This window comes from Cajanus cajan, chromosome 9 (genome assembly GCF_000230855.2).
Source record: "Cajanus cajan strain Asha chromosome 9, NIPB_CcT2T_4, whole genome shotgun sequence".
In the NCBI taxonomy this organism is placed as follows: domain Eukaryota; kingdom Viridiplantae; phylum Streptophyta; class Magnoliopsida; order Fabales; family Fabaceae; genus Cajanus; species Cajanus cajan.
This window is the reverse complement of record NC_138525.1, coordinates 16,932,972-16,957,596: the sequence shown is the minus strand read 5'-3', so window position 1 is coordinate 16,957,596 and position 24,625 is coordinate 16,932,972. Positions and strand designations below refer to the sequence as shown.

Here is a 24,625-nt window from a genome sequence, read left to right as displayed (position 1 = left end):
GGAACAACAAGGGAATAGTTAGGAAAATGTAACGAGATAATAAAGAGAGATTTGCGAGGGATAAAACTACGAGGGAATAACTACATATATGAGGGAGGGATATTTTGCGAGCCATTAGCTAGAGAATAGCGAGAAAGCTTGACCACTAATAACGAGGGACACATTAAACATTTTTAATACTATTAATGAGAAACGTAACGGGGAGATTCATGACGAGATTTACTACTGATTAGTGTGGGATAAATTTTCTCACCTATTAGCTATCTGTATTTAGTGAGTAGGGATGACAATGGGGTCCCATGGGGCGGTAATAGTAAACCCGTCCCCGCCTTGCTGAATGAAAATTGGCTTCATACCCATCCCATATCCACGCGGGTATCCATGAATTTCTTGAATACTAACGAATATCAATGGATATTTATAATTTTTTTAAAAATTAAAAAAATTATATTACAAATAATTTTAAGTTTATATTTAATGTCATTGAAATATTAAAAATAAAAATTTAATGTTAATTTTAAACTTATATTTAACGTTAATTTTGTTGAAATAATAATAAAAATGCAAGATAATCAATAACTTAAAATACATCAATCTCGCACAAGTAAGTGAAAGTCTCATATCACAAAGCTACAATAATTCAATCTCATAATTCCAAACGACAGTAAACAACTTAAAATATATAAAACTTATTGGTCCAATATCAAAGCTAGAAAATTAATCAAATTATATCCAACATAATTTCTATGGAAAGAAAATAAGATGAGAGAGTGTAGTTTCAGGGTTATGTGGTACAAGGATAATTAAGATATTTAATAAATATTATTAAACGGGTACCCGCGGGTATAAATATCATCATACCCGCCCCCGCCCCATTTATAAACGGGTAAAAAATTATCCGTCCCTATTATCAGCGGATACCCAATTAGTCTATCTATTTATTATTCGTAGCATATTTTATCCACAGATACCTGTGGGTGCAGATATTTTTGCCATCCCTATTAGTGAGAGAAGGTTATCTCGTTATTCTTTCACTAACCCTTACAAATATGGTTAACAAGGGAATAGAGACGAAATAAAGAGAGAATCATCCTTCATTAATATGTGATTGTTAATATGTGATTTTCTTGTAGTGTGAATAATCTCAAATCAAATTCTACTTCTTCAAACTACTAAAAATTGCAACTAAGTTGGCAATTGCTTGAACCTAATTTTTTAGGTTCGATATTTGGACTTTGTCCAACTATTGTTATCGTGGTAAGGTGTGTGCTTGTCTTTAATCACATTTTATATGCAACATACATAATAAATATTCATTTTTATATAATTTTTATAATAAATAAATATTTTTGAAAATATAATTTATATTATAATTAAAATTTATAATAAATAAATATTTTTAACATATAAATTACATTCTATATTTATAATAAATATTTATATTGTGATATAAACTATTTTTAATCATTGATATTTTTGAAATATATATTGAAATTTAATTTCAAAATAAAATTTAAAATAATAAATAGGGATTAGAGGTTAAGATTTTTTTTTTGAAAGCACTCTTTTTAATTAAAAAATTATCTATTAAAATGCTCTCCTTAAATAAAGAATCTCCATAAATACAAATTTCTAAAAATAACTTTTTTTATAACCATACAAAATATTTATCATTTTTATTAATAATTAATATTTATTGAAAAATTAGTGGATCACACAATGAGGTCACAATTTAAAATTGAATATTTCACCTAATTTAAAATTAAAGTTACACTACTTTAATTATATATCATAGTTAAATTAAATTAAATTTATATAAATTTGAAAAGAAACTTAGTAAACAAATTTATTTTGTAACAATATGTAATATTTAGACTTATAAGTTGTCAAATTAGAATAATTGCAATATAAAATATCTCACTTTAACATAACGTTCAGTTATGTAGAATTTTTGGACATGTCTGTTCCTGATGTGACATCCTTACTACCCCAATATATATATAATGCAGTAATAGAAACTTATAAATAAATTTTTCAATTTCGGTAAAAGGGTTCACATGAGAATCTTCAATATTATCCTTCAATAACCACAATAAAAATGCAAGAGTTTTCAAATTGTTTTCAAAAATAACATTTACAATTCCAAATCCATATAAAAACCTATATTCTAAAAAATTCTTTGCCCTGATGTCACAATATCAGAGCATCCCGCAATTCCACTGTTGGCATTCTAGATGCCACTCGAAGCCGGATCTTTCTCACCTAAAACATCCACAATTCGTACGGTGAGAAAAGAAAACAATCATATGTAAAGTACATACAAACACACAATAATGTAATCTCATTACATAAGGAAATATTTACAAACATTTCTATATATCATAATTTATCAATCACTCATCATCTTCACATCTCAATTACATCAATCCACATAAATCTTACAATTAACACTATGCCAAGGCCACGCCACAACTTACATAAGTGATACAGATTAATTGCCTCACTCATCCCACACCATGTCAGGGTCACGCCCTCCCTGTAGCATCACTTACCCAGGGGCCGTGCCATCCCTAGTCATTGATGTGAGGAACCACAATCACATCACAATCCATACAATCTCTTGCAATTAACCCTATGTCAAGGCTGTCATATTTGACATAAGTGATACGTGTTAACTGTCTTACTCATCCCACACCATGCTAGGGTCACGCCCTCCCTGTAGCATCACTTACCCAGGGGCCATGTCATCCCTAGTCATTAGTGTGAGGAACTACAATCATAATCATATTCACATCCATACAACATCTCATATCATAACTCAATTCCATACACATATCAAATAGGTCCAAAATAACGGGTTTCATACATATCAAGCAATTCATCAATTTTTATCAAATAATATAACAAGGATATTCATAAATTAATATAATAATCAATAGAATTAGCAGTTTAATATAATTCAGCATAAACAGTAAAACCCTTAATTAAAACCCATCTCACAGACACTTTTCTACAATTTCGTTCTCTCTCCCAAATCATCATTCTTACAAATTATTAGCATATTTATAATCCTCAACACATACCGAATCTAATGGTATAATTAATTCCTCAAACAGAAATAATTCAATTTTTTCAAAACCTAGCCACAGATACTTTTCTATAATTTTGTTCTCTCTCCCAGATCATCATTCTTACAAATTATTAGCATATTTATAATCCTCAACACATATCGAATCTAATGGTATAATTAATTCCTCAAACAGAAATAATTCAATTTTCCAAAACCTAACCTACATGCACTTTTCTATAATTTCGTTCTCTCTTCTAGAGCATCATTTTACAAACAAATCATATATTTGTTGTCCTAAATATATATAGAATCAAATAATGCCAATAATTCTTCAAACAGAAATATTTCTAAAATTACTCATAATTCTAAGGGGTCTTCCTCTACCCAATTCCCTCATGTAACTCTTCATATAAATAATTCCCTTTTCCCCGTACCTGGATATGAAGAAGCTGAATCTAGATATGTAGAAGCTGAATCTACACTAGAGCTGGTTGGTCTCCCTCGTTGGGTTCCCCTCGGTCTGAAGCAGAAAGTAGAGAAAAGGAGAGAGAGCAGAAGAAAAAAAAATCAGAAATGAGAGGTGTGCCTTTTTGGGAGTGGCAAACAGCTCTATTTATAGGCTTTTTACGACGGAACGGCCCGTTCCAAATCCGGAACGGCTCATTCCGGGCCCTTAAAACGTGGCTAAAAATCACATCCAGAACGGCCCGTTCCAAAACCAGAAAGGCCCGTTCTGGTGTGCATTAATTACCCCCAACGACCATAATTTTAAGAACGCCTTGTTCCAAGCCCGTTCCCAATTAGGGTTAATGGCATATTTAATAGTCCGGAACGGCCCGTTCCATCTTGAGAACGGTCCGTTCTGGGCTATTAACTCACACACAACTTGGTAGTTTGTAACGGCCCGATCCAATTCCGGAACGGTCCGTTCCGAGCTACTAAATCATATACCTTTTGGTAGTTTGGAACGGCCCGTTCCAATTTCGGAACAGCCCGTTCCAAGCTACTAAATCACCCCTATCACCTTTATAAAATTACCAAAATACCCTCAATTAAAATAAATAAATAAAAAGTGAAATAAAAACTGGGGTGTTACACCTGATGGATCATCCCCTTCTATTCCAAAAGGCTCATAGCAATACCATGTGCAATATTCCAGGTTAAAGTTAGGTCTGTGTAAGGAAGTCATGAGTTGGTGATATCATTTGTTTTTCTTACTTGAAAGACGGTGCTATATAGTTTTAGAGTTAATTATTCATGCACACTATTAATGTAAAGTTATTTTATATTAGTAATCAATTATATTTTTTAAATTATTTTATTTTATTTTTAATTTATTAAATAAATAAATAATATAATATTATTAAAAAATATGATTAGTTGTCAGTATAAATTTTTTTACACTAATAATATATAGATGATTAAGTCATAATTTTATATTCTGTAAACTTTTAACTTTTCTCATACATATCTTGTGTTGTATTTATCCTTTATAGTATTGTCTTTGTTTAGAAAAAAAAAGTGATAAATAATGAGTTTAACCGTCATGACCCGACATACAATATAAATTAGTTTTACAACATTTTCAATGGAGAGTGTTTGTCATGTATTTTGTTAATAAACAATAGTTTTTATTAATAATTTTTACTGAAATGTGATGATATGACATAAAAGTTACTTAAAAAATAAATGATGATTCTTAAATAAGTAACATTATTTAGAAAACAAATCATTCCTATAAAAATAAAAAGTCATATATCATTAACTATTCATCACCTAGAATCAAACATTAATCATCTATCATTATTATATGTTTTCCATAGTTATATAATTTTTTTTCTTTTAATTTTTAATATATATTAAATTAATTGTGTAAATCTTATTATTAATTTTTTACATGTTAAAATATAATTTATTGTGTTTAATTAATTAAATAATATATAATAATTACATTATTTTTTAATTTATTAACAAATGAACTGTAAATAAAAAAATTATAAAAAATATGGATTGTTTATAAGATCTCATTATTAGAGTAAAATTTGTAAGAAAAAAATATGAATTACTTAAAAATATTGTAACATGATGAATCTCATTTAAAATAAATTATGAACCTTAATAAATTACTTATAAAAATTACTATTAAAAATGTTCTTATATTATGAACTAATCATATATTACTATTGATATTGTATTTTAATTATTTATTATAAAGTTAATAATTTATCATAAATGATAAACTTTCCATAAATAATAGTGTAAAAGTACACTAATTATATACTTTTTTTGTACTCAACAGTTCAATGTAAAGCAGATCTCCAGCACCATGGAGATCCTTTATTATTTGTTGTTTTTATTGAATTTGATTGGAATAATAATATCTAATGACTTAAGTTTAAATTATTATATCATGATAAATAAATATTTAAAAGAATATCATATCATCAACCTAAAATACATTTTTATTTTATATTTTAAGAGTTTAATGTCCATTCTTTATTATTGTGAAAAATTTTATACTATCTCATCAAATTTAATATTTTTGCTTCAAATTTTCATATTATTTTTTTCTTATCTTTTTTCCCATCTCATCTTCATATTCTTTTGAAGCAAATTGTCAAAGTTGGCAAATTGTTAAAGTTGGTAATTGATATCAAATTATTGCAGTCGATCACATTAAAATGTAATTCTTTTCATTTTCAACTTTTATTATTTCATCATTTTTTTCATATTTATTTTGAGAAGATTAATATTTTAAAAAAATCATTAGTAAATAATTTGTCAACTCAAAAAATTAAATATATAAATTAATGTTTAATAATATATTAAAATTTTTAAATAGTTTCCTTAGACTCCAAAATTATCTCTCTCTATATATATAGATATATATTGACATAAATTAGTAATGTTGAGTGTTTAGTATTATTTTAACTGTTTTTAAAATTTTTTCTCTTAGGTTCCAAAATTTCTCAACAGGCTCTGTTTTGAAACCTTGAAGTAGATTGTTAAAGTTAATAATTGTTATTAAATTATTGTACTAGATAATATTAAAAATGAAAAAAATCTATTATTTCATCATTTTCTCTTATTTATCTTTTACTATTCATTTATTTTATTTTTATATTTTATAGAATTGTAGTAATATAAATAAAATAAAAAAATATGACTCTTATTTTGAAAAAGTAAAGAAAAAGAGAGAAGGTTAATATAATTTTTAAAAATTATTATTAAATGATTTTGCAACTCAAAAAAAAAAAAAAACTATTATTAGTATTATATTGTCTTTTAGAACCTTTTATCTTGGTTCTAAATTTTCTTCACACGTCTCTGCCCTTTAAAGGATGGAATATTTTATTTTGTGGGCGACAAAGATAGAACATCATAAATAGATGTTGCAGAACTCTCACACCATATTGGACTTCTATGGTCGGCCCCTTGAAATCCCACATCGACAACATTAGGCATGGGCATCGCCATTTTAGTATTTTACACGAGGCACCAACGTATCATCTACACGTTTCACGCCTAATGCAATATTTTAAAACTCACAATTAAAAATTCGTTTAATATAATGTTCTAAAATTGATAATCAAAAGTTAATATAATGATCAAAGATTAATATGATTTGATAAAATGTAGTTTCTGATAATTAAATATTATTTTAATATTAATAAGATCAATTTTTTTTTTTTATATCTTATAAAAGATTTTACTTACATTATCCATATTTTAACATGTTAGTTATATTATCCACATTTTAACACGTGTATATATATACAACTGCATAAACAATGGGATGTATTTGAAAGAGAGAAAAACTATGATCCCTTCTTTCGTTTCCTTCTCCCCTGTATATTTGATAACTATGAACGTGGCACCAACAAAATAAAAAAACATTATTAAGAGATAAACAAAGGAAGGATAACGTAACCTTCAACTTGTTCAGCCCATCATTGAGTGACAAAAGGCAGCGGGTCACGTCTCTCTGCCTTCCCCAGCACTTCTCCTCCAATGAAATTTTGCAAACTCATCTAAATTATTTCTTATTTTAATTTTATTTTTTTAAATAAGAATAAAAGAAACCATAAATTTCTAACACTTTTTATTAATATTTTTATTATTAATTAAAAATTACAAATTCTAGTGAATTCTCTCATTATTATATCATAAAATACTTGTTAAATGATATAAGAAAATTACAAAATTTATGATTTTTAATAAATTTTAATCGAGAATTAGAAAGAATGTGCTAACATTGTTGTCGATCTACCTATTGGTAGTATCATGTCATTGAAGGTTTGTTGTGTTTAGTTAGCAAGTAAGTTTCGGATGTTCAATTAGCAAGTAGGTTCTGGATGTTCTCATCCTTTCCCTTGTTAACCATTATTCCTGCAAACGAATAGGATTTTCACTTGCATAACATTAACAGAACAATAGTTTACCTATTACATGTTTGATCTACAACGACTCAATCAAATTGAAGAGGTGCCTTAGAGGTAGGTGTTGAGGCAGTTTCAAATATAGATCGAGCCTGATCTTTTCCTTAGAGCATTTGTAATGGGGTTGCTTATAAGCAACTCCCTATACTACATTACTGTCATATCAGCTCTGGCCTATTTTATGAATTGCTTAAATTTTAACAAAGTCGCTTCTACAAGCAACTTTACTAAAATTTAAGCAATCCATAAAGTGAATCAGAGCTAATATGACAGTGATGTGATACAAAAGTTTGCTTATAAGTAACCTCATTAAAGATTTTTTTAGTTAATAGGTCATCCCTTGACAGTGAGCTATAGTCTTGACGAACACGTGTCAAGTAAATTGGGAATAAGCTCCTATTATTCTCCCAAAAAAACAAAATAATTACCTAATAGTCACTCTAGAGAACCTAGTTTTAAAGTTCTTACAGGAAGAGATGAAGCTCTCCTGGAGGCATTATTGAAAATATGTGCCGCAAACACCCATTTCACTAGTTAAGGTTAAGGTTTAATCATAATACAAAGTAGATTATTAATGTATTATCTAATTGATAATTCTAGCTTAGATCCATTAAAATTTGGGTTAATATAAATAATTTCACATTTTGAAATAAATTTACTATTTACAATAAATTCACATTTATTATTTTAAGTAAAATATTTATTTAAATAGTCGAAATACTTTTTACAAGTATATATCTCTCATTATAGTGAAACAATTGGATTGAAGAGTGAAGAGTAGACTTGTCATTGAAAAAAAAAAAAGAAAAAGGAATAGAAAGGATGTTGATACGTGTAAATATACACATATACGATGACTAAACTGAAAAGTATGTTACCAAATTATTTCACTGTAGAAGCCGAATGAAGCGTCTAGAATTGAAATGGATATATTGTAAAATCTATATTTCTGCTTATTGTTTTGTCTTTATTCAATATATGTTACATAGTCTGGATAGCAATTCATAAATTGTAAATATACAATTGATTTTAGAATAATTAACATTCCTCTGTCAAAATTTTAATATTTCTGATTCAGAGACCGAGAAATTAAAAAAAAAATATAGTCCATACTTCCCTGAAACTATAATAATAAAATTGGAAATGAGTATTTAAATTTCATGTTTAAGTTATAAATATGCACAGAAAAGTTAACTATATTTAAACCCTAAACCCCTAATTGACTGTATAAGTCCAATCAAAGATTTTTTGGCCTAAAAATATTTTGAAAATTTTAAATAATTATAATAATTCTATTTTAATCAGGAAAAATTATTTGAAGGTAAACTTTTTGAAAATGGTATTTATTTAGCATAAAATTGATTTATTGGGTAATTAATTAGTATTTTAAATAAAATAATTATATGAAAAATTAAAATCTGGTTGTGGAGTGGGCTTCCTCGGGACAACCCTGGTAAGGTACAGTTTCACTATTAAAAAGTCAATTACTTATTTATTATAATTAAATTTTGTTTTAATTAATTAATTTCCTCCTCAATTATAAAAAAAAAATGGATAAATCCCTGCGTACTTTCCTTGCAAGTTTGAAAACTTGGCATCCAATTTTTTCTTAAATTGGATAATATCAAAGTTTTAAAAATTATTTATATTATCTTTTCAAATATTCCAACCACACAAGTTACTATAAAAAGACCATATAGTGTCAAACAATTCTTCATTCACTCTCATTTTCTCTGCTGCACGACAGCTCTTGTTCCCTCTCCTCTCACTTTTCATTTAAAACACAAAATTCACAAACTTCGTACTAGTTAGAAGCCGGAAAGATCTAGCTTTTGGTGTTGTTGTTCGGTTTCCTTCTTTTCAATTTCCATATCCAAGATCAGAAGATCAGATCACGTTGAGGTAAGTATGAGAGTGGGAATTTACCTCTTTATTTCATTGATCAAAAGTTTGTGTTGTATTTATAAAGTATGAGAGTGGGAGAGATTTGGCCACTAAATCTCTGTAGTTTATTTATTTTGCTATTAAACTTGTTCAGTCTTCTATATATATTAATGATCATCCTATTTTGTGTTGTATAAATTATGTTAGTAGTTGAGGAGTTAATTATGTTTGTAAGAATAGTTTATTTGGTTGATGATGGTCTTTTGTCATGATTTGATTGAAAATCAAACACCACCATGCTTGTCTCATCTCTCGCAATATCCAGCCTTTGTGAAAGAAGAAAATCATTCTTAAGCTAAGAAGAGAAACCACCACCAAACCTTGCTCCTATAGAAATAAAAGATTAAAAGTAGCAAGAACAGATCAAGAAAGTAAGAAGAATAGGAAAAACAACATCAGAGTTTTAGGTGATTCAATTAGCTAGAGCAATGTGCTCTAGTCTACATTTACAGCAACCATTTAATTGATATAAAATTATGATCTTAGTACAATCTCTCTGCACTCAGTTATAGATTTCCTCACTAAGAGTAAAACAAAATTTGGAATTCACTATTGAAGACTATGCAACAGAGCCTTTTATAGTCACTCTGTCTAAAATAATAGCCTTTTATAGTCATTACAACTAAAAGCTAACTGCTAACAGAAAAAACTGATGACATTTAAAAAAACCAATATCCAATTATTTTCTTATCTTGTTCTAATTTTAAAATTATAGAAAAACAATGATTTTGCAATAAAATATGATATACTATATATTATGAAACTTTCAATAACTATAAGACAATTTTATTATAAACTATAATAAATAATAAATTCAAATGATAATTTTTCAGTTTAATCATTATAGGGTAATAATTATGTCTCTATATACATAATTTAAATATTAATAATGAAATTAAAAAAAGAATAAATGTTGAAGAATTGTTTTTTAAGGTTAACACACAGACACAAGCGAAATGATGATGGGTTTGATGTGTGGGGACCATGTTATGAGAGCATGTGTGTCTATGAATGGGAAGTTATATATAGTTTGGTATATTGCAGAATGAAGGTAAGGACCACTGTTGAGGTGTAGATGAAGGGTATTGATATCCAATTGTGAGAGTGTTACGTTAAGGGTAGCCAGTTGTAAGAGTCTTATGTTTGATGGATCTAAAGTGCATGCATGACTACTACACCATATAATTTATTATTAATCAAGTCATAAATATTATATATATTTATACATACTTAATTATATTTTATTAACAGTCACTAGTATATGGTGCTTTTAATTAATTTTTTATAATAAAGTATTTTTTATGCGTTTCTTTATAAAAACAAAAAGAAAGGTAATTTTTGGATAGAATAGGACTTCGAATCAAATGAATTTAATTATTTAATATCTTAACAATAATTAAATCAATGTGTTATATAATTGACTTAAATAATTTATATATTTTTAATTTAAAATTATATAATTAATTGTATATTATTAGTTGATCTATAATTTGTTATTCGGGTAATTTATATTGATTATAATTTTTGTAAGACTTTTTAAGACATGATATAAAATTTAATAAAATATATGACAATATTTTTTAATTAATAAAGATTGGGTTATGCGATTTAATAGAGTGATTTATCGAATTAACTCCTAATCGGCTTGATGATTAGTTTTATTTTTAAAATTTTCGGTTGTTAGTAGAAAAGAGAATAAGTTATTTTTAAAATTTTGAATATACATGTCAAATTTATTTTATAAAATTAAAATTTAAATCTGATTTATTATTTAATATAATTTTTTTTATAAATATAATATAATCTTTTTAAATGTTTGATTTGACTTATTAAAATTGTTTAAACGCCTATTTTACATTTACAAATCAATAAATTTAATTTTAAATAGTTACATTCTTCATATATTTATAATATAAGAACCTCGCCACATGATTTGAATGGTGGTGTAATCAAGTATTCTCTTAATAATCATTTTTAATTATTGAGAATTGATTAATTATCATTCTTATCGATCGAGTTAATAATTTTCATTTGTATTGATTCTCTCAATATGATGTCTCGATTGTGTTGCTAATTATTTAGCTAAACGGCTCTAAAATTCATAATGTTTTTCCAACCACTTATCTGGACTCAGATCAAGTTAATTTTCTTTAATATTATGTTAGTTTCACTTTTCTATATCTCAATCATTGATAATTGCTCCCTAGATTTTATTAAATTAACAATTTCTCTTATATGTATTGAGTCATTTAGACAATAATAATTCTTTCCTCAGGGCAAAAGATATGGCTCGCTAAGTTTTTTACATCTTGGATTTCTAATTATTAAGCAAAATCTATTGAACTAAAAGTTAAAAATTTATAGATAAAAATTTATTTTATATTTATTTATTGACAATCTATTCATTTATTATATGAACTATATAATAATAATTTTTCAAAATAATATTTTGGATAACACTGAAACATATTATGTGTGTTATCCTAGATCAAATTAAATATTATTAAATTTTGGCTAACTATTAAGTGGATAGGAATTTTGATTTAAGAATTCTAAACATGTCATTGAGAGTTTGATGCATAAAAAATATATAAAAAAAAAAATCAATATGCTACATTTCTCTCCTCTCTTATCTGGGCCTCTTTTTATTTTTTATTTTTGAAATTCAATAGTCCTTGTATTTATTTACTTTTTTCTTTTTGATCATGCAGGTTACTTCGGTTCGAGTCAATTCCTTAATCAATTACCAATTTACGATATTCACAATCTTTGTTAAATATGGGATACTTAAGCAGCGTATGCACCAAATTATCTTCATTCTCTTTCTATCCTTTTTTTTTTTTATATATTTTTAATAATATTTATGTCCTTACTTTTTTGTTCTTGATTGACGAGCAGGAAGGTGATCAAACTAATCAAAGAAATGATCACGGTATGCTTTTGACTCTTAAAAAATCGAGAATTTCAATGGTTAAACCACATCATTTTCCCTGCACAATCCTTAGTGTATGTGTGCAGAAATATGTTTTAGATATAATTTTAGCATAAACTATGACATCAACTAACTACTCCTATTATTAGTTTAGAAATTTCAATGCTTGAATATTGAATACCTTGTTCTAATTAGAGGACTTGTTTCTATGTGTTGTACTTTGAAAAACCATTTATCGTTGCTCTGGTAATGTTATATTTTAATAGCGCCTCTGTTGATGTTCTAATTACCCCATCTTTGTGTATGTGACCAGGTGCAATTCTGCGTGAAGGAAAAGAAATACTTCTTCAGGTGAATTTTAATGACTCTGTTTTAGCCTTACTTGCTTAGTTCCCTATTCATAATACAAAACTTTTCTTGACAAGGTTGTGTTATGATGGTCATGATAGCGTGTAGTTGTATCAATTTTTAAATATAATTTTTTTTATTTAAGTAGAAATTAGTATTTATCACTTCAAATTGAACGTGAAAAATCATGTAGATATGAATGCAAACACACCTAATTTTGTTACTTTAAAAACAAATTGGGAATGGGCTGAACTTCACTTCTTTTCTCTTTATTGAAGCATTTGGTAAAGAACTTTTCATGAAATAGAGTTAACATTAAAAATAAATCTTTGTAGGCATTCAACTGGGAGTCTCACAGATACAATTGGTGGAATAATTTAGAAGGCAAAGTTGGTGACATAGCTAAAGCTGGATTCACTTCAGTGTGGTTGCCACCACCAACTCAATCATTTGCACCTGAAGGTTATATATATAATCTTAGATAGACTACATAAAATTATATGATCAAAGAGTTTTATATATATTTCTCTTCAAATGTCATAATATTTTTGTCTTGCCCCATTTTGTGCAGGTTACACTCCACAAAACCTTTACTCTCTTGATAGTAAATATGGTTCTGAGCGTCAGTTAAAAGCTTTACTTCAAAAGATGAAGCAATACAATGTCAGAGCAATGGCTGACATAGTTATCAATCATCGTGTTGGCACCACCCAAGGACATGGAGGGATATATAATCGTTTTGATGGAATTCCATTAGCATGGGATGAACGTGCTGTGACATCATGTACCGGAGGATTGGTAACATTTGTTGCATACAATAAATATTTGTTAATCTAAATCTTACATAGAAGTTCATCTTGTTATTTCTTTGTCTTGTTTTATTTCAGGGTAATCGAAGCACAGGGGACGTTTTCCATGGATTTCCCAATATTGACCACACTCAAGATTTTGTAAGAAAAGATATCATAGGATGGCTTCGCTGGTTACGATATGATGTAGGCTTTCAAGATTTTCGTTTTGATTTTGCAAAAGGGTAAGACATGTTATGCCTTATGTGTATTGGGGTTTTTTTGTGCTTCCTTTTAGTATGTCCTCTTGATTTATGGTTATATTTTGTATGCTTGAAATTATATGTCACTTATAGGTTCTCACCAAAATATGTGAAAGAATACATTGATGGAGCAAAACCTTTATTCTCTGTTGGAGAGTATTGGGATACATGCAATTACAATGGTTCATTGGACTATAACCAAGGTACATTGATTAAATGTATATTTTTACTTGGCAAATAATTATTACTCAAATCCACATTTTTTGAAATTTGAATACATTGGTAATCCAAATATAGAAATTTTATGAGACAAAAAATAAAAACTCTAAAATTTCTATTATTTCCCCTATAAAAAAGTTTTTTTAAAAACTTTTTATTGATATGACATGGAAATGGAGACAGACAGACACATCAGAATGATTTATTTTGTTTTTTTTTGGGGTGCAAGTAATAATTTACATATCTACTAATTTTGGTTGAGAGGCATACCTAATTGTACTGGAAGTTCAAGTTTGGAGTTTATTTATTTAAAAACCAAATTAAAATTAGTATAAAACAACTTAGAAGTAGTTGCAACTTTCTAGGTTTCTATTTTTGGAACAAGTGACAAACTATTGATCTCTTTGGAAATTAAATTATAATGTAAAGTTAATGTTGGCAATTTTCACCGGTACTCTTTTTATTTTTGAAGTATGTTTTTGTCATGGTGTGGTGAATTAGCTTTGTGCAAATTGTGACTTTGATTAATTGTATTTTTCACTTTGTACTCTTATCATTGTTTAGCCTTTTGTTCACTTATGGTCCATTTTCTCCAGATAGCCACAGGCAGCGAATAATCAATTGGATCGATGGCACTGGACAACTTTCCACTGCATTTGACTTTACAACAAAAGGGATTCTCCAGGTACCCAACATTTTGTGCATAGTAGTTAGTATGTTAGTGAATGTTTTAAAAATCCCAATGGAAGCTACATTTCCTCCCAAGCACTTAGGATTTTCATTAATCCCCACTTTTTTTTTTTTTTTTTACCATTTAATAATTGATTTCTACCTATTATCAAGTCTACAATCAAGTCTATAAACTGTGACACTCTCTAGAGCATTTGATATTTGATTCATTTAATTATATTTCTCTCTAAAATCAACAAACTTTTTATTTATTTATTTTTTATTTTTATGTTTGCTAACCCATGTTAATTTAGGAAGCTGTAAAGGGAGAATTTTGGCGTTTGCGTGATCCTCAAGGGAAGCCCCCAGGTGTGGTCGGGTGGTGGCCATCAAGATCCGTCACATTCATAGAAAATCATGATACAGGCTCAACTCAGGTACAACTTAACTCTTACTTACAATCATACACCAAGACAAGACACTTCTTCGATTATATTACGACCTTCTTATTCTTAATTGTTTCTACTGCACTAATTACGTGCTGGGGAACAAAATTTTCAGTCCATTGTAATAATTCCAACTAGTTTTGTATGGTTATTTTTCCCTTTTATATTTTTCTTATATACTTATTTGTTGGCGCCAATATCCAAAGATTCCATTTCCTTTGACATTATATTATTTGTTTTATGTTTTATGCATAAAACTTTTCTTTCTATACTACTTATCTACTAGATTTTGAACTTATGCTTTTGTTTTGCAGGGTCATTGGCCTTTCCCGAGAGACCATATTATGGAGGTACTTCTTTTTTAGGGCATTAGTGACTATTGAATTAATGCTTTTCTGTCCATAGGATAATTATTTACAATTTTAACGTGCATAATCATAAAAATTTTTAGTTACTTGATTGACATAATTTTAAATTTAATAATATTATCATCCTATATGTGTAGTTTATCTAATGTGCATGTTAATAGTTTGGTAACATATTCTCATTTTATTTGTCTATTTCCTATACCACACTTAACTATTGTTCATTATGTCTTCTATTTTTCTTTTCCCGACACATAAAGAAGATGAAAATAAATTTAAATTGTATTCTCCTTATTAGTCGTTTATAAAGAATACTAGTGCATGTTACCCATTGACCATTCAAAACTACTTATCAAATCATTGACTTTAAACAGATTAATAAGGAATATTAGTAAAGATAAATAATAGTGTAGTAGCAAGAAATAGATTTTTTTTTTTATGTCGTTTTAAAAATTTTGATTCAACTCTTCATTAATAAAAAAAAATGGTCAAACATGCACACAATACTAAATTTGTCTGTGGTCTTTATCGATTCTTCATGAAGACATGACAATGTTTTTTTCCCTCCTAGATTGTTCTGATCCAAGTTGTTATGACTTGCCTATTAATACTTACAACAAGTTTATAAACATTTTTTTCCCGGGTTTTAAGCTTCATACACAAAATAATTTCACTTTAATTAAATTGAGTTCGTTGATATTTATAAATTGTTTTATGTACTTCTCACTTTTGGATTTTGCAGGGGTATGCATACATATTGACTCATCCGGGAATACCAACAGTTTTTTATGACCACTTATATGACTGGGGCGACTCAATTCGAGAACAGATTGTGAAGTTGGTATGTAAAAGAATTACTAGCATGATCATATGTTTTTTTACAAAGGAACTTTAGGTAACTAATTTACATGTAAACCACAGATTGAAGTTCGCAAGCGTGAAGGTATTCATAGTAGATCACCTATTAAGATTCTGGAGGCCAAGCACAACCTTTACTCTGCAATCATTGGGGGAAATGTGTGCGTGAAGATTGGAAATGGTTCATGGTGTCCATCCGGGAGGGAATGGACATTATCAACTAGTGGCCACAATTATGTTGTTTGGCACAAGTAGTGTTCCATTGGCATAACCCTTCTCCACCGGGAGCACACAAAATTGAAGGAAATTTATGTTATTTTTATGTTAATATTTATAATACTAGGTAAAATTGAAGTTCAATCTTTCATCTAGTTGCCTTTGGGTGCTTTTATCTTCAACCTATGTTTAGCCCATTTCAATTGTGGTCGCTTTTCATACATGTATTGTGTAATCATACTCTGATTATGTAATATTATCAATAAGCAACTTTGTTTATGTTATAAACCAATCATAATATTTGTGCATTGTATACAAGTTTATTTAAATATAAAAGCATAACTTGAATATATAAAAAATCTAGAAAAGAAAACATTTTTTTTAAATTAGTATTTTAATTTGTGTAATGTATATGATACATATTCATTTTTACATAACAAAAATTTATAATAAATAAATATTTTAAATATAAATTATTTTATAAATAAATGTTTTTTTGACATATAAAAATTATATTCCAGATTTATAATAAATAATTAAGAGCAGAATTCAAACGAATTAGTATAACTTTTATCAACAATTACATCGCTCAATAATTTTTAATTAAATGTGATTGTCGTCGACACATTTATTGAATTATAACTTTATATTACCTTGTATGTTTATATCAAATTTTGTTAAAATTGAAAAATAATTTGAATGTAAATAAAGTATTCATATTTTTGTATATTTTAAAATGTATATATTACGTCAATTTTTTTTACAAGAATGAGATATCAAATCATCTTAAATTAATATAAAATTATATATATATATATATATATATAATACAGAAGTAAAAAAACTTTCAATATAATGCTAAGTTTTAAAAAATTCACATTTAATTAAAAGATATTAAACAATACAAAAATTGATAAAAGTTACAATGATATCATTTCAACCTTCCTCAATAATTAATATTGTGGTATAAAAATATTTCTAATGCTAACAAAAAAAATATTCCCACATATAGGTATTCACCAACATTCACATCCTCTCATAAACATACTTAGCCAACTTGTTATTGGCATTTCCATATTTATCAACAATTTCCTTCCACTCATTTTAAAAATAAGCAAGACTACAATTGTCACACATTAATGATTTGAAATCTTTTAAAAACTTTGTTAACATTTTGACAAGCATTTTGGTGAAGGTGTGGAGAACAATGTCTATGAAAAGAATTTGGAAGTACAAACCATGACTTACCAAACACACATTCTTAAAAGGTTTCCAACACCTATTTGTAACTTTCTGTCTTCTCATAAAAAATCAAAGCACAGGAAAAGAAATAACAACTTTACCATAATGGTTATAACAAAAATATAACAACCAAAGGATTGTTGTACTTGTTCTTTTTATATAGTGTCAAATGCAACATCTTCATAGCAATGGAAATCAAGTCAATTAGCACCGTTAGACAAACATATATCTTCCATCCTCTTAGGTTGTGAGCTTTGGAAACATTAATCATTGTCTGCTTGGCTTGCAAATAACACATTAAAGCAAAGGCATCACAATATTATATTTTAGCTCTTTTATGTAATCGATCAATATGATTTCACAATTCCTTCTTGCAAAAACCAAGATCAGTATGACCGCTATTTTTACCCACAATCAAAACCCATTATGTCACTAGTTTTAACACCAATCATATGCAAACTATCCACTTGTGCTTTATCCCCTTCATTTCTCTGAGCTTGAATCAAGTGCACATACCGCAATCCAATCATCGATCCCATGGTTGACTTTGTTCTTAAAAGTAGTAACGTTCCACTTTCCTGTTCTTTTTTTTTTTTAGACAAAGCCTTGCTTGACAATTTGTTCTATTAATAGACTTCATTTTCTAATTTATCATTCACTACTAGAAAAATGGAAATTAGAGACGGAAAGAATCCGTCACAAAATTAAAGAAAATCCGTCACAAAATAATTAGTGACGGAATTTGTGACGGATTTTGGGTCGTCACAAAAAATGGCGTCACAAAATATTTTGTGACGGAAAAATTCATCCGTCACAATTAGTGACGGAAATATGTCGTCACTAACTAATAAATTTTACGTCGCAACTTATGAGGGAACGCATTCGTCACAAACTGGATTCAAAATCCGTCACAAATTGTGAGGGATTCAAAATCCGTCACAAAATCCTAATTTTTTATTTTTAAATAAAAAACAATTAAATTATTTCAGATTTATTAATTATACAATATATATTATTTCATTTTTTTTTCTACTCAACAAGTATTAATTATTAATTTTCAGATAATTGGCAGTGGTAAGATTCGAACCCCTTACCTTCTACTCATTCTAACCTTAACACTCCTTCTCCAGCCTTCTGAGCTACCTTATCAGTTCAGTACTTATTTAACAATATATATATAAATATGAAAGAATATCAATTTTTATCACAATAATATCAAACATCATTAAACATCAAACTAATAAATTTAAAATAGATTCATAATTAAAATCATAATATAATTTATTTTAGAATTTTTATTTTATTAAATTAATTGAAAATTAATTATATTTTATCAGTTTTTAATCAAGTGAATGAATGATAATGAATTAACAAAATTTTTAAAATATATTTTATTGAAAGTATATTTTTAGTAAATATTTGAATATAAAAGTATTTTTATAAATAATTAAATGAAAAATATATTTTAAAATTTATTTCTCTCATAACACTACTTAAGTAAAAATTTTCAAAAAAAACTAAACTTATATTTGTTTGCGTTATTTTTCCAAAAGAAATAAAATAAAAAGAAAAGATCAAATCTTTTGATAATTAAGTCATCCAAAAATTAAGACCAAAAAATAATGTTGATTGGACCAAACTACTCAATACGTACGGACTAAGTTCAGTGTGATATACTCCACCAAAAAGAAAAGGACAATAGACTCCGAAACTGTAATGCATAAAGATAATTTGAAAATTAAAACAATTTATTTGAAACGATTACACGAGGAAAAACGAAAAGAATAAATAGTTGTTTAGATTGTGAAACTTGTAATCAATTACTAAAATCTTATATTCGATTACTAGATGATTTTATAAATTTAACTTTAATTCTAATACTTATAATCCTTTAACTAATTTTTTAATTAATAAAAAATATTATAAATAATAATTTTTTTATAATATTTATTAAAATTATACATTTTACACTTAAATCCAAAATAATAATCAAGTGCCATAAATTCTCCAACATTAACCATATTTATATATATATATATATATTATTTTTACATTACTTGCATTCACAGATATTGATATGCTATATTAGAGTCACATCTTTATTAATTTATTAACGAGTGTTTTTACTTTCATATATTATTTTAAAAATTATATATTATAAATTATCATAAATATTTTTTAAACTAATTATAAAAATTAAAAGAAGTTTAAATAAATGCAAATGACAAAATTCTAATTTTTTATTTTTACGAATTTTTAAATAAAAAATAATTAAATTATTCCAGATTTATAATTATAAAATATATATTATTTTCACCTTTTTTTTTCTAATATACAAGTGTTCTTACCGGAATTTGACCGTAGGAGTGATCCGTCCAGTAAGATCAGTGAGCCTCCTTTGCTTGACGTATTGGTGCTCCAAGATGGGGGAGGTACCTGCAAAAGGGACTCCGATGCCAAAATTAGGGTTTGCATGAATAATAGTCTCATATATATAATGTACGTACCTTAGGGTGGTTTAGGTTTGCCTTGGGCCTGAGATAAGATATGTTATCGTATAATATATTGCAATATGATATGATATAGTTGAAGGGCGGATCTGGTCTGGGGCGAGATCCTCGGGTTCGGGTGTGATTTGCTCAAATACCGGGCTGACGTCACGTAGCGTGTGCCCGGGGTTGTTTTGTATTGCTAATCCGGGCTCGGAGCCCGGGTGCAAAGTAAGGTTAGTACACTAGCCCCCCGAGCTCTGAAGGCCGTAGGCCGAGGAGCTAAGACCGGGCTCGCTAAGGGGGGAGTGGCTTTTGCACATACGCTAACCGAAGGTCTGCCACGTGTCGCAATTGTTTGCGTCCTGAAGACGTTTGAGTGACGCATTAAGGGCAGTGACGGTTGTGTAATGATGGTTTTGTAATAAATGTGTCGTTAGGTGTGCCCTTCGACCGACACGTGCCGCGTCAGTTTTGAATTTTGGGGGAAAGCTTTTTCTTTTCTTTTGTTCATGCCTTTTCGTCTTTACTCTTTGCTTTCCTTCTGATTTCTCGAGTACAAGAGAGTTTTTCTTGGTTTCTTGCTTCCTTTCATCACCTTTCTCCTTTGTGCTTCCGGTAACCCCTTTCTCGTTAGGGTTATTTTCTGAGGAGGAGTACCAGGTACTTCCTTTTTATTCGTTTCTTCTCTCTTTTTCTCGGAACCTTTCTGGGTGTTCCTCTCTTTTTTCTTTATGGCTGGTGGAAGTGGTGCCGGATCTTCTGCGTCTGCCGGGGGCAAGGCGCGTGGCAAGGCGGTGGCCGCCGGAAGGGTCATTGTTGAGAAGAAAGACCTGCCGCCGCCTAGGGGCCCGGAGCCAGGCGTTCCTGGTTACGACTGGGTTAAACGTGAGGTGGTTGAGGTTCAGAGCATTTTTCGCTCTTTCCTTGAAGTAAATGCGTTTCAGAGAACGCATAGGGTTTGCGATTCTTCCATCTCCCATATGGTTCGGCTGGAGCCCTGTCAGGCCGATGAGGGCGTGTACATGGGGAGGTCTACTGATCCCCCCCATTTCTATGTGTATCAATGTTTTTTTAGGGATTTGGGTGTCTGTCTTCGCTTCACTCAGTTTGAGTGTGATTTTTTGAATTTTATCAACTCGGCTCCTTGCCAGTTACATCCCAATAGTTGGGGTTTTTTGAGGGCTTTTCAGGTCCTGTGTACAGTTCTGGGTATAGAGGTGTCCCTTCGCGTCTTTCTTCATTTTTATCAGTTGAAGATGGGCGCTCCGCCTTACGGTATTCTGTCTTTGAGCGGGAGTAGGGATGGGGGTTTGTTTACTCCCTACTCCCAATCGTATAAAAATTTGAAGTCCGTGTTTTTTCGGGTCGCCCTTGTGGGTGTTGACCCTTTGAAAGATGAGGTGTTCTACTTTGGCGGTTCGCCGAGGTTTCCGTTCTATTGGTGTCCCAAAGCCGTCTAGGTTTCACGGTTTGGGAGATCTGAAGGTGACGGCCACGGAGGCGGCCGCCATTAAAGATCTTGCCGCGCTCCCTCGTCCGTTGGATTGCAAGCTTGTTTTGTCGCTTGCAAATTCGCCTTACAGGGAGAGGGGCCTAGAGAGTGAGTATTACGCGTTCTGGTAAGTTATTGGGGCTTGTGTGGTTGCCTCTTATTGATGTGCTTTGCTTTCTTTTCTACAGGCATTATAGGGAGAAACTTGTGGCGTCAGCTTAAGCATCGCTACAATGTTGCTGAGCTCGAGGTTCCCGAGCCTCCAGAGGAGGATGCCACCCCCCTGAAGACCCACCGGAAGAGGAAAAGGGGGGAGAAGGAAGTCGAAGGGACCTCCGCCCCTTGCGATGGCGAGGAGGCAACTTCCAGGGTTGTGGATGCGGTGGATCTCACCGAGAGTCCTCCGGCTACGGAGGCTTCTCCGGTGGTTATGGGGGAGGCAGCGCAGAGTGTTGGGCCTGCCGCGCGGGACGCCGAGGTAAGTATTCTGTCTATTTACCCACATTTTCCGTATTAGCTTCGTTTTAGCTGGCTGAGACGGTACGAATTTCCCTGTAGGGCGGGGCTGGCATTGCCGAGGTGGAGTCCCGGGCTGCCAGGCAGGCTGTCCGAGTTGCGAAGGTGGTGAGTATTGTCTTTCCCGGACGTTCCCTTTATTTTTTGTTATGTACGTTGTCCGGCTGTCCGACCTGGGTGATTTTTTGCAGGCAGGAAATGTCACTAAGCCTGAGGTGCAAGCGGGGAATGCTGCTGAGCCTGAGGTGCAGGCGAGGAATGCTATTGAGCCTGAGGTGCAGGCTGTTGGGCTGGTCGCTGTTAAGTCTCAATTTTACCTCTTTTTGGATGAGACTTATTGAACGAATTACACTCATCCTCTGAACCATTGCAATATAATTGTTCTCTTTTTGGTTCTTTTTGTGTACAGATATAACTAACCCAAATTTAGCTAACAATACCTTAATACACCTCATTTTTTGTGCAGGTATTGAGCTAGGGACTTGAGGATTGAAGATCCATAGGATTGGAAACTAAAGGAGCTAAGGAGCAGAGAAGAGGTTATGCGCCGGGCGCAAGGTGATCCGCGCCGGGCGAGCAAAACAGAGCATCTCACCTCTGGAAGCTACTACGCCGGGCGCAATATGAATTGCGCCGGGCGTGTCCTGAAGACAGAGGGCATTTGGAAGGCCATGCGCCGGGCGCGAAGACTTATGCGCCGGGCGCATGAACCCTAATCTGTCTCCCCAAGCTCGTATTTGAAGGCATTTTCGGGGACTTCTCCCCCATTCTCACATTGGGCGCCTCCAGGAGCTGCGGAAGGGATTCCCAGAGCTTGGGATCGTCCGTGTGCGGATCTTTCCTTCGGTTCTTCATTTCCTCTTCCATCTCTATTTTTGTATTTACCCTCATTGTTGAGTGGTTCTACCCATTTTGTGGGGTTAGATGTAACCAACGTACACTATTGTAATCTTTACGATTTTAATGATATATATACATGTTGTTTTATTCTTTGTTGTGTTTGTTTCTATTCTTAATGCTTGCTTTGGATTGATCACCCTTTGCATGATTTAAGGTTCCATGGGTATTGGAAAATAACCTTTGAAACTAGTTCTGAAACATATGCCTAGTGGTGATTGTATCTAGGGATAGAGCTTGACCCATTAGTAGTCTTAAACCCTAGCCCGTAATGCGGGTGTAGATATTGGGTACTCAAGGGATTGATATTCAATATCCGCACCTAGGCTCTTTCTCTAAGGGATTAGGTTTGAGTAAACTCTTGGGTTGACTAAGCAATGAATTTAACAAGAGATTAAGGATACATTAGTGTTACGTTTGGTGAAATCTGACCCCCACAACCTCACAATACCACAATACCATTCCTTACCTTTTCCACTCACAAAACAATATTTATTTACAGCTTTCATTCCAATAGTCACAACTTTGAATTCACTGCACAAACTATGAAATTGGAATTATTCTTTAGTCACGAATAGTCAATAAATGCTTATATTAACTTCTAATCTCTGTGGATACGATATTTTTACTACTTGAACGACCGGTATATTTGCAGTGTTTGAGACCGTTAATAGAATTTAACTGATTTCTAGATTTAAACAAATGTGTTTTAACGGAAATCTCAACAGGTTTTTGGCGCCGTTGCCGGGGATTAGAATGGCGATTTAGTATTTGTAGCTATTTGTGACTTATTCTTTTGTTTTTATTGTTATTTTTATTTGTGTGTTGGCAATGAATTGTTGAAGCTAACCTGTGCGCTCTAGTCCTCTACTTTCTCTTGTATGCAAGGTACTGTGAACTAGATTGACTAATTCCTCTTAGCAGTTGCTGAGCAATCCTCAGATTGAGCACAAAGCAAGGAGGAACAAGAGCAACAGGAGGAGAAGGAGAATAGAGCACTTCAAGTTGGTCACCGTCAGGCTCGGGACAGTAAACAAGCGCTTCCTGGGAGGCAACCCAGAGATCTGAACTGCGTTTTAGATTTTTGTTGCATGTTGTTCTGTGTTATATGTGTTGTTTTGTATTGTGTGTTGTGTTTTGTGTTATATGTTGTTTTGTGGTATATGTTGTTCTTTGTTATGTGTTAGTATTAGAATCATGTTTGAATGGGTAAATCTAGGGTATATCTTGTTTGGAATGTGGGGAATGGGGAAATTCTGTATCTAGGTGGAAATCAGGCCTTATTTCAAAGAAAACTTGGGCAAACTGACCTTTTAAGTGGCTACGCGCCGGGCGTGACTCTTTTGCGCCCGGCCTAGTGCTCAATTTTTGGTCTCTGGAACCACCACGCCGGGCGCGTTTAACGCACACCCGGCGCGATATCAGATTT

The 24,625-nt window shown here is 30.7% G+C and overlaps 1 protein-coding gene across 1 annotated transcript; it reads left to right on the top strand.

Annotated features, from left to right (window-relative positions):
• The first annotated feature begins 9,225 nt into the window (after nt 1-9,225).
• Nucleotides 9,226-16,849, top strand: LOC109789612 (putative alpha-amylase 2). Its single transcript, XM_020348612.3, has 13 exons — nt 9,226-9,411; nt 12,165-12,249; nt 12,352-12,385; nt 12,699-12,736; nt 13,069-13,195; nt 13,305-13,531; nt 13,621-13,766; nt 13,878-13,987; nt 14,600-14,688; nt 14,987-15,109; nt 15,433-15,468; nt 16,226-16,324; nt 16,405-16,849. The coding sequence occupies exons 2-13, from the start codon at nt 12,232-12,234 to the stop codon at nt 16,594-16,596; spliced, it is 1,239 nt and encodes a 412-aa protein (XP_020204201.1). The 5' UTR covers nt 9,226-9,411; nt 12,165-12,231; the 3' UTR covers nt 16,597-16,849.
• The last annotated feature ends 7,776 nt before the right edge of the window (nt 16,850-24,625 follow it).

Excerpts from the sequence above, each read along its gene's own strand:
- LOC109789612 (XM_020348612.3), top strand. Across the intron at positions 13,767-13,877 it reads CGTTTTGATTTTGCAAAAGG|GTTCTCACCAAAATATGTGA; the intron begins GTAAGACATGTT and ends TGTCACTTATAG. Across the intron at positions 15,469-16,225 it reads CGAGAGACCATATTATGGAG|GGGTATGCATACATATTGAC; the intron begins GTACTTCTTTTT and ends TGGATTTTGCAG.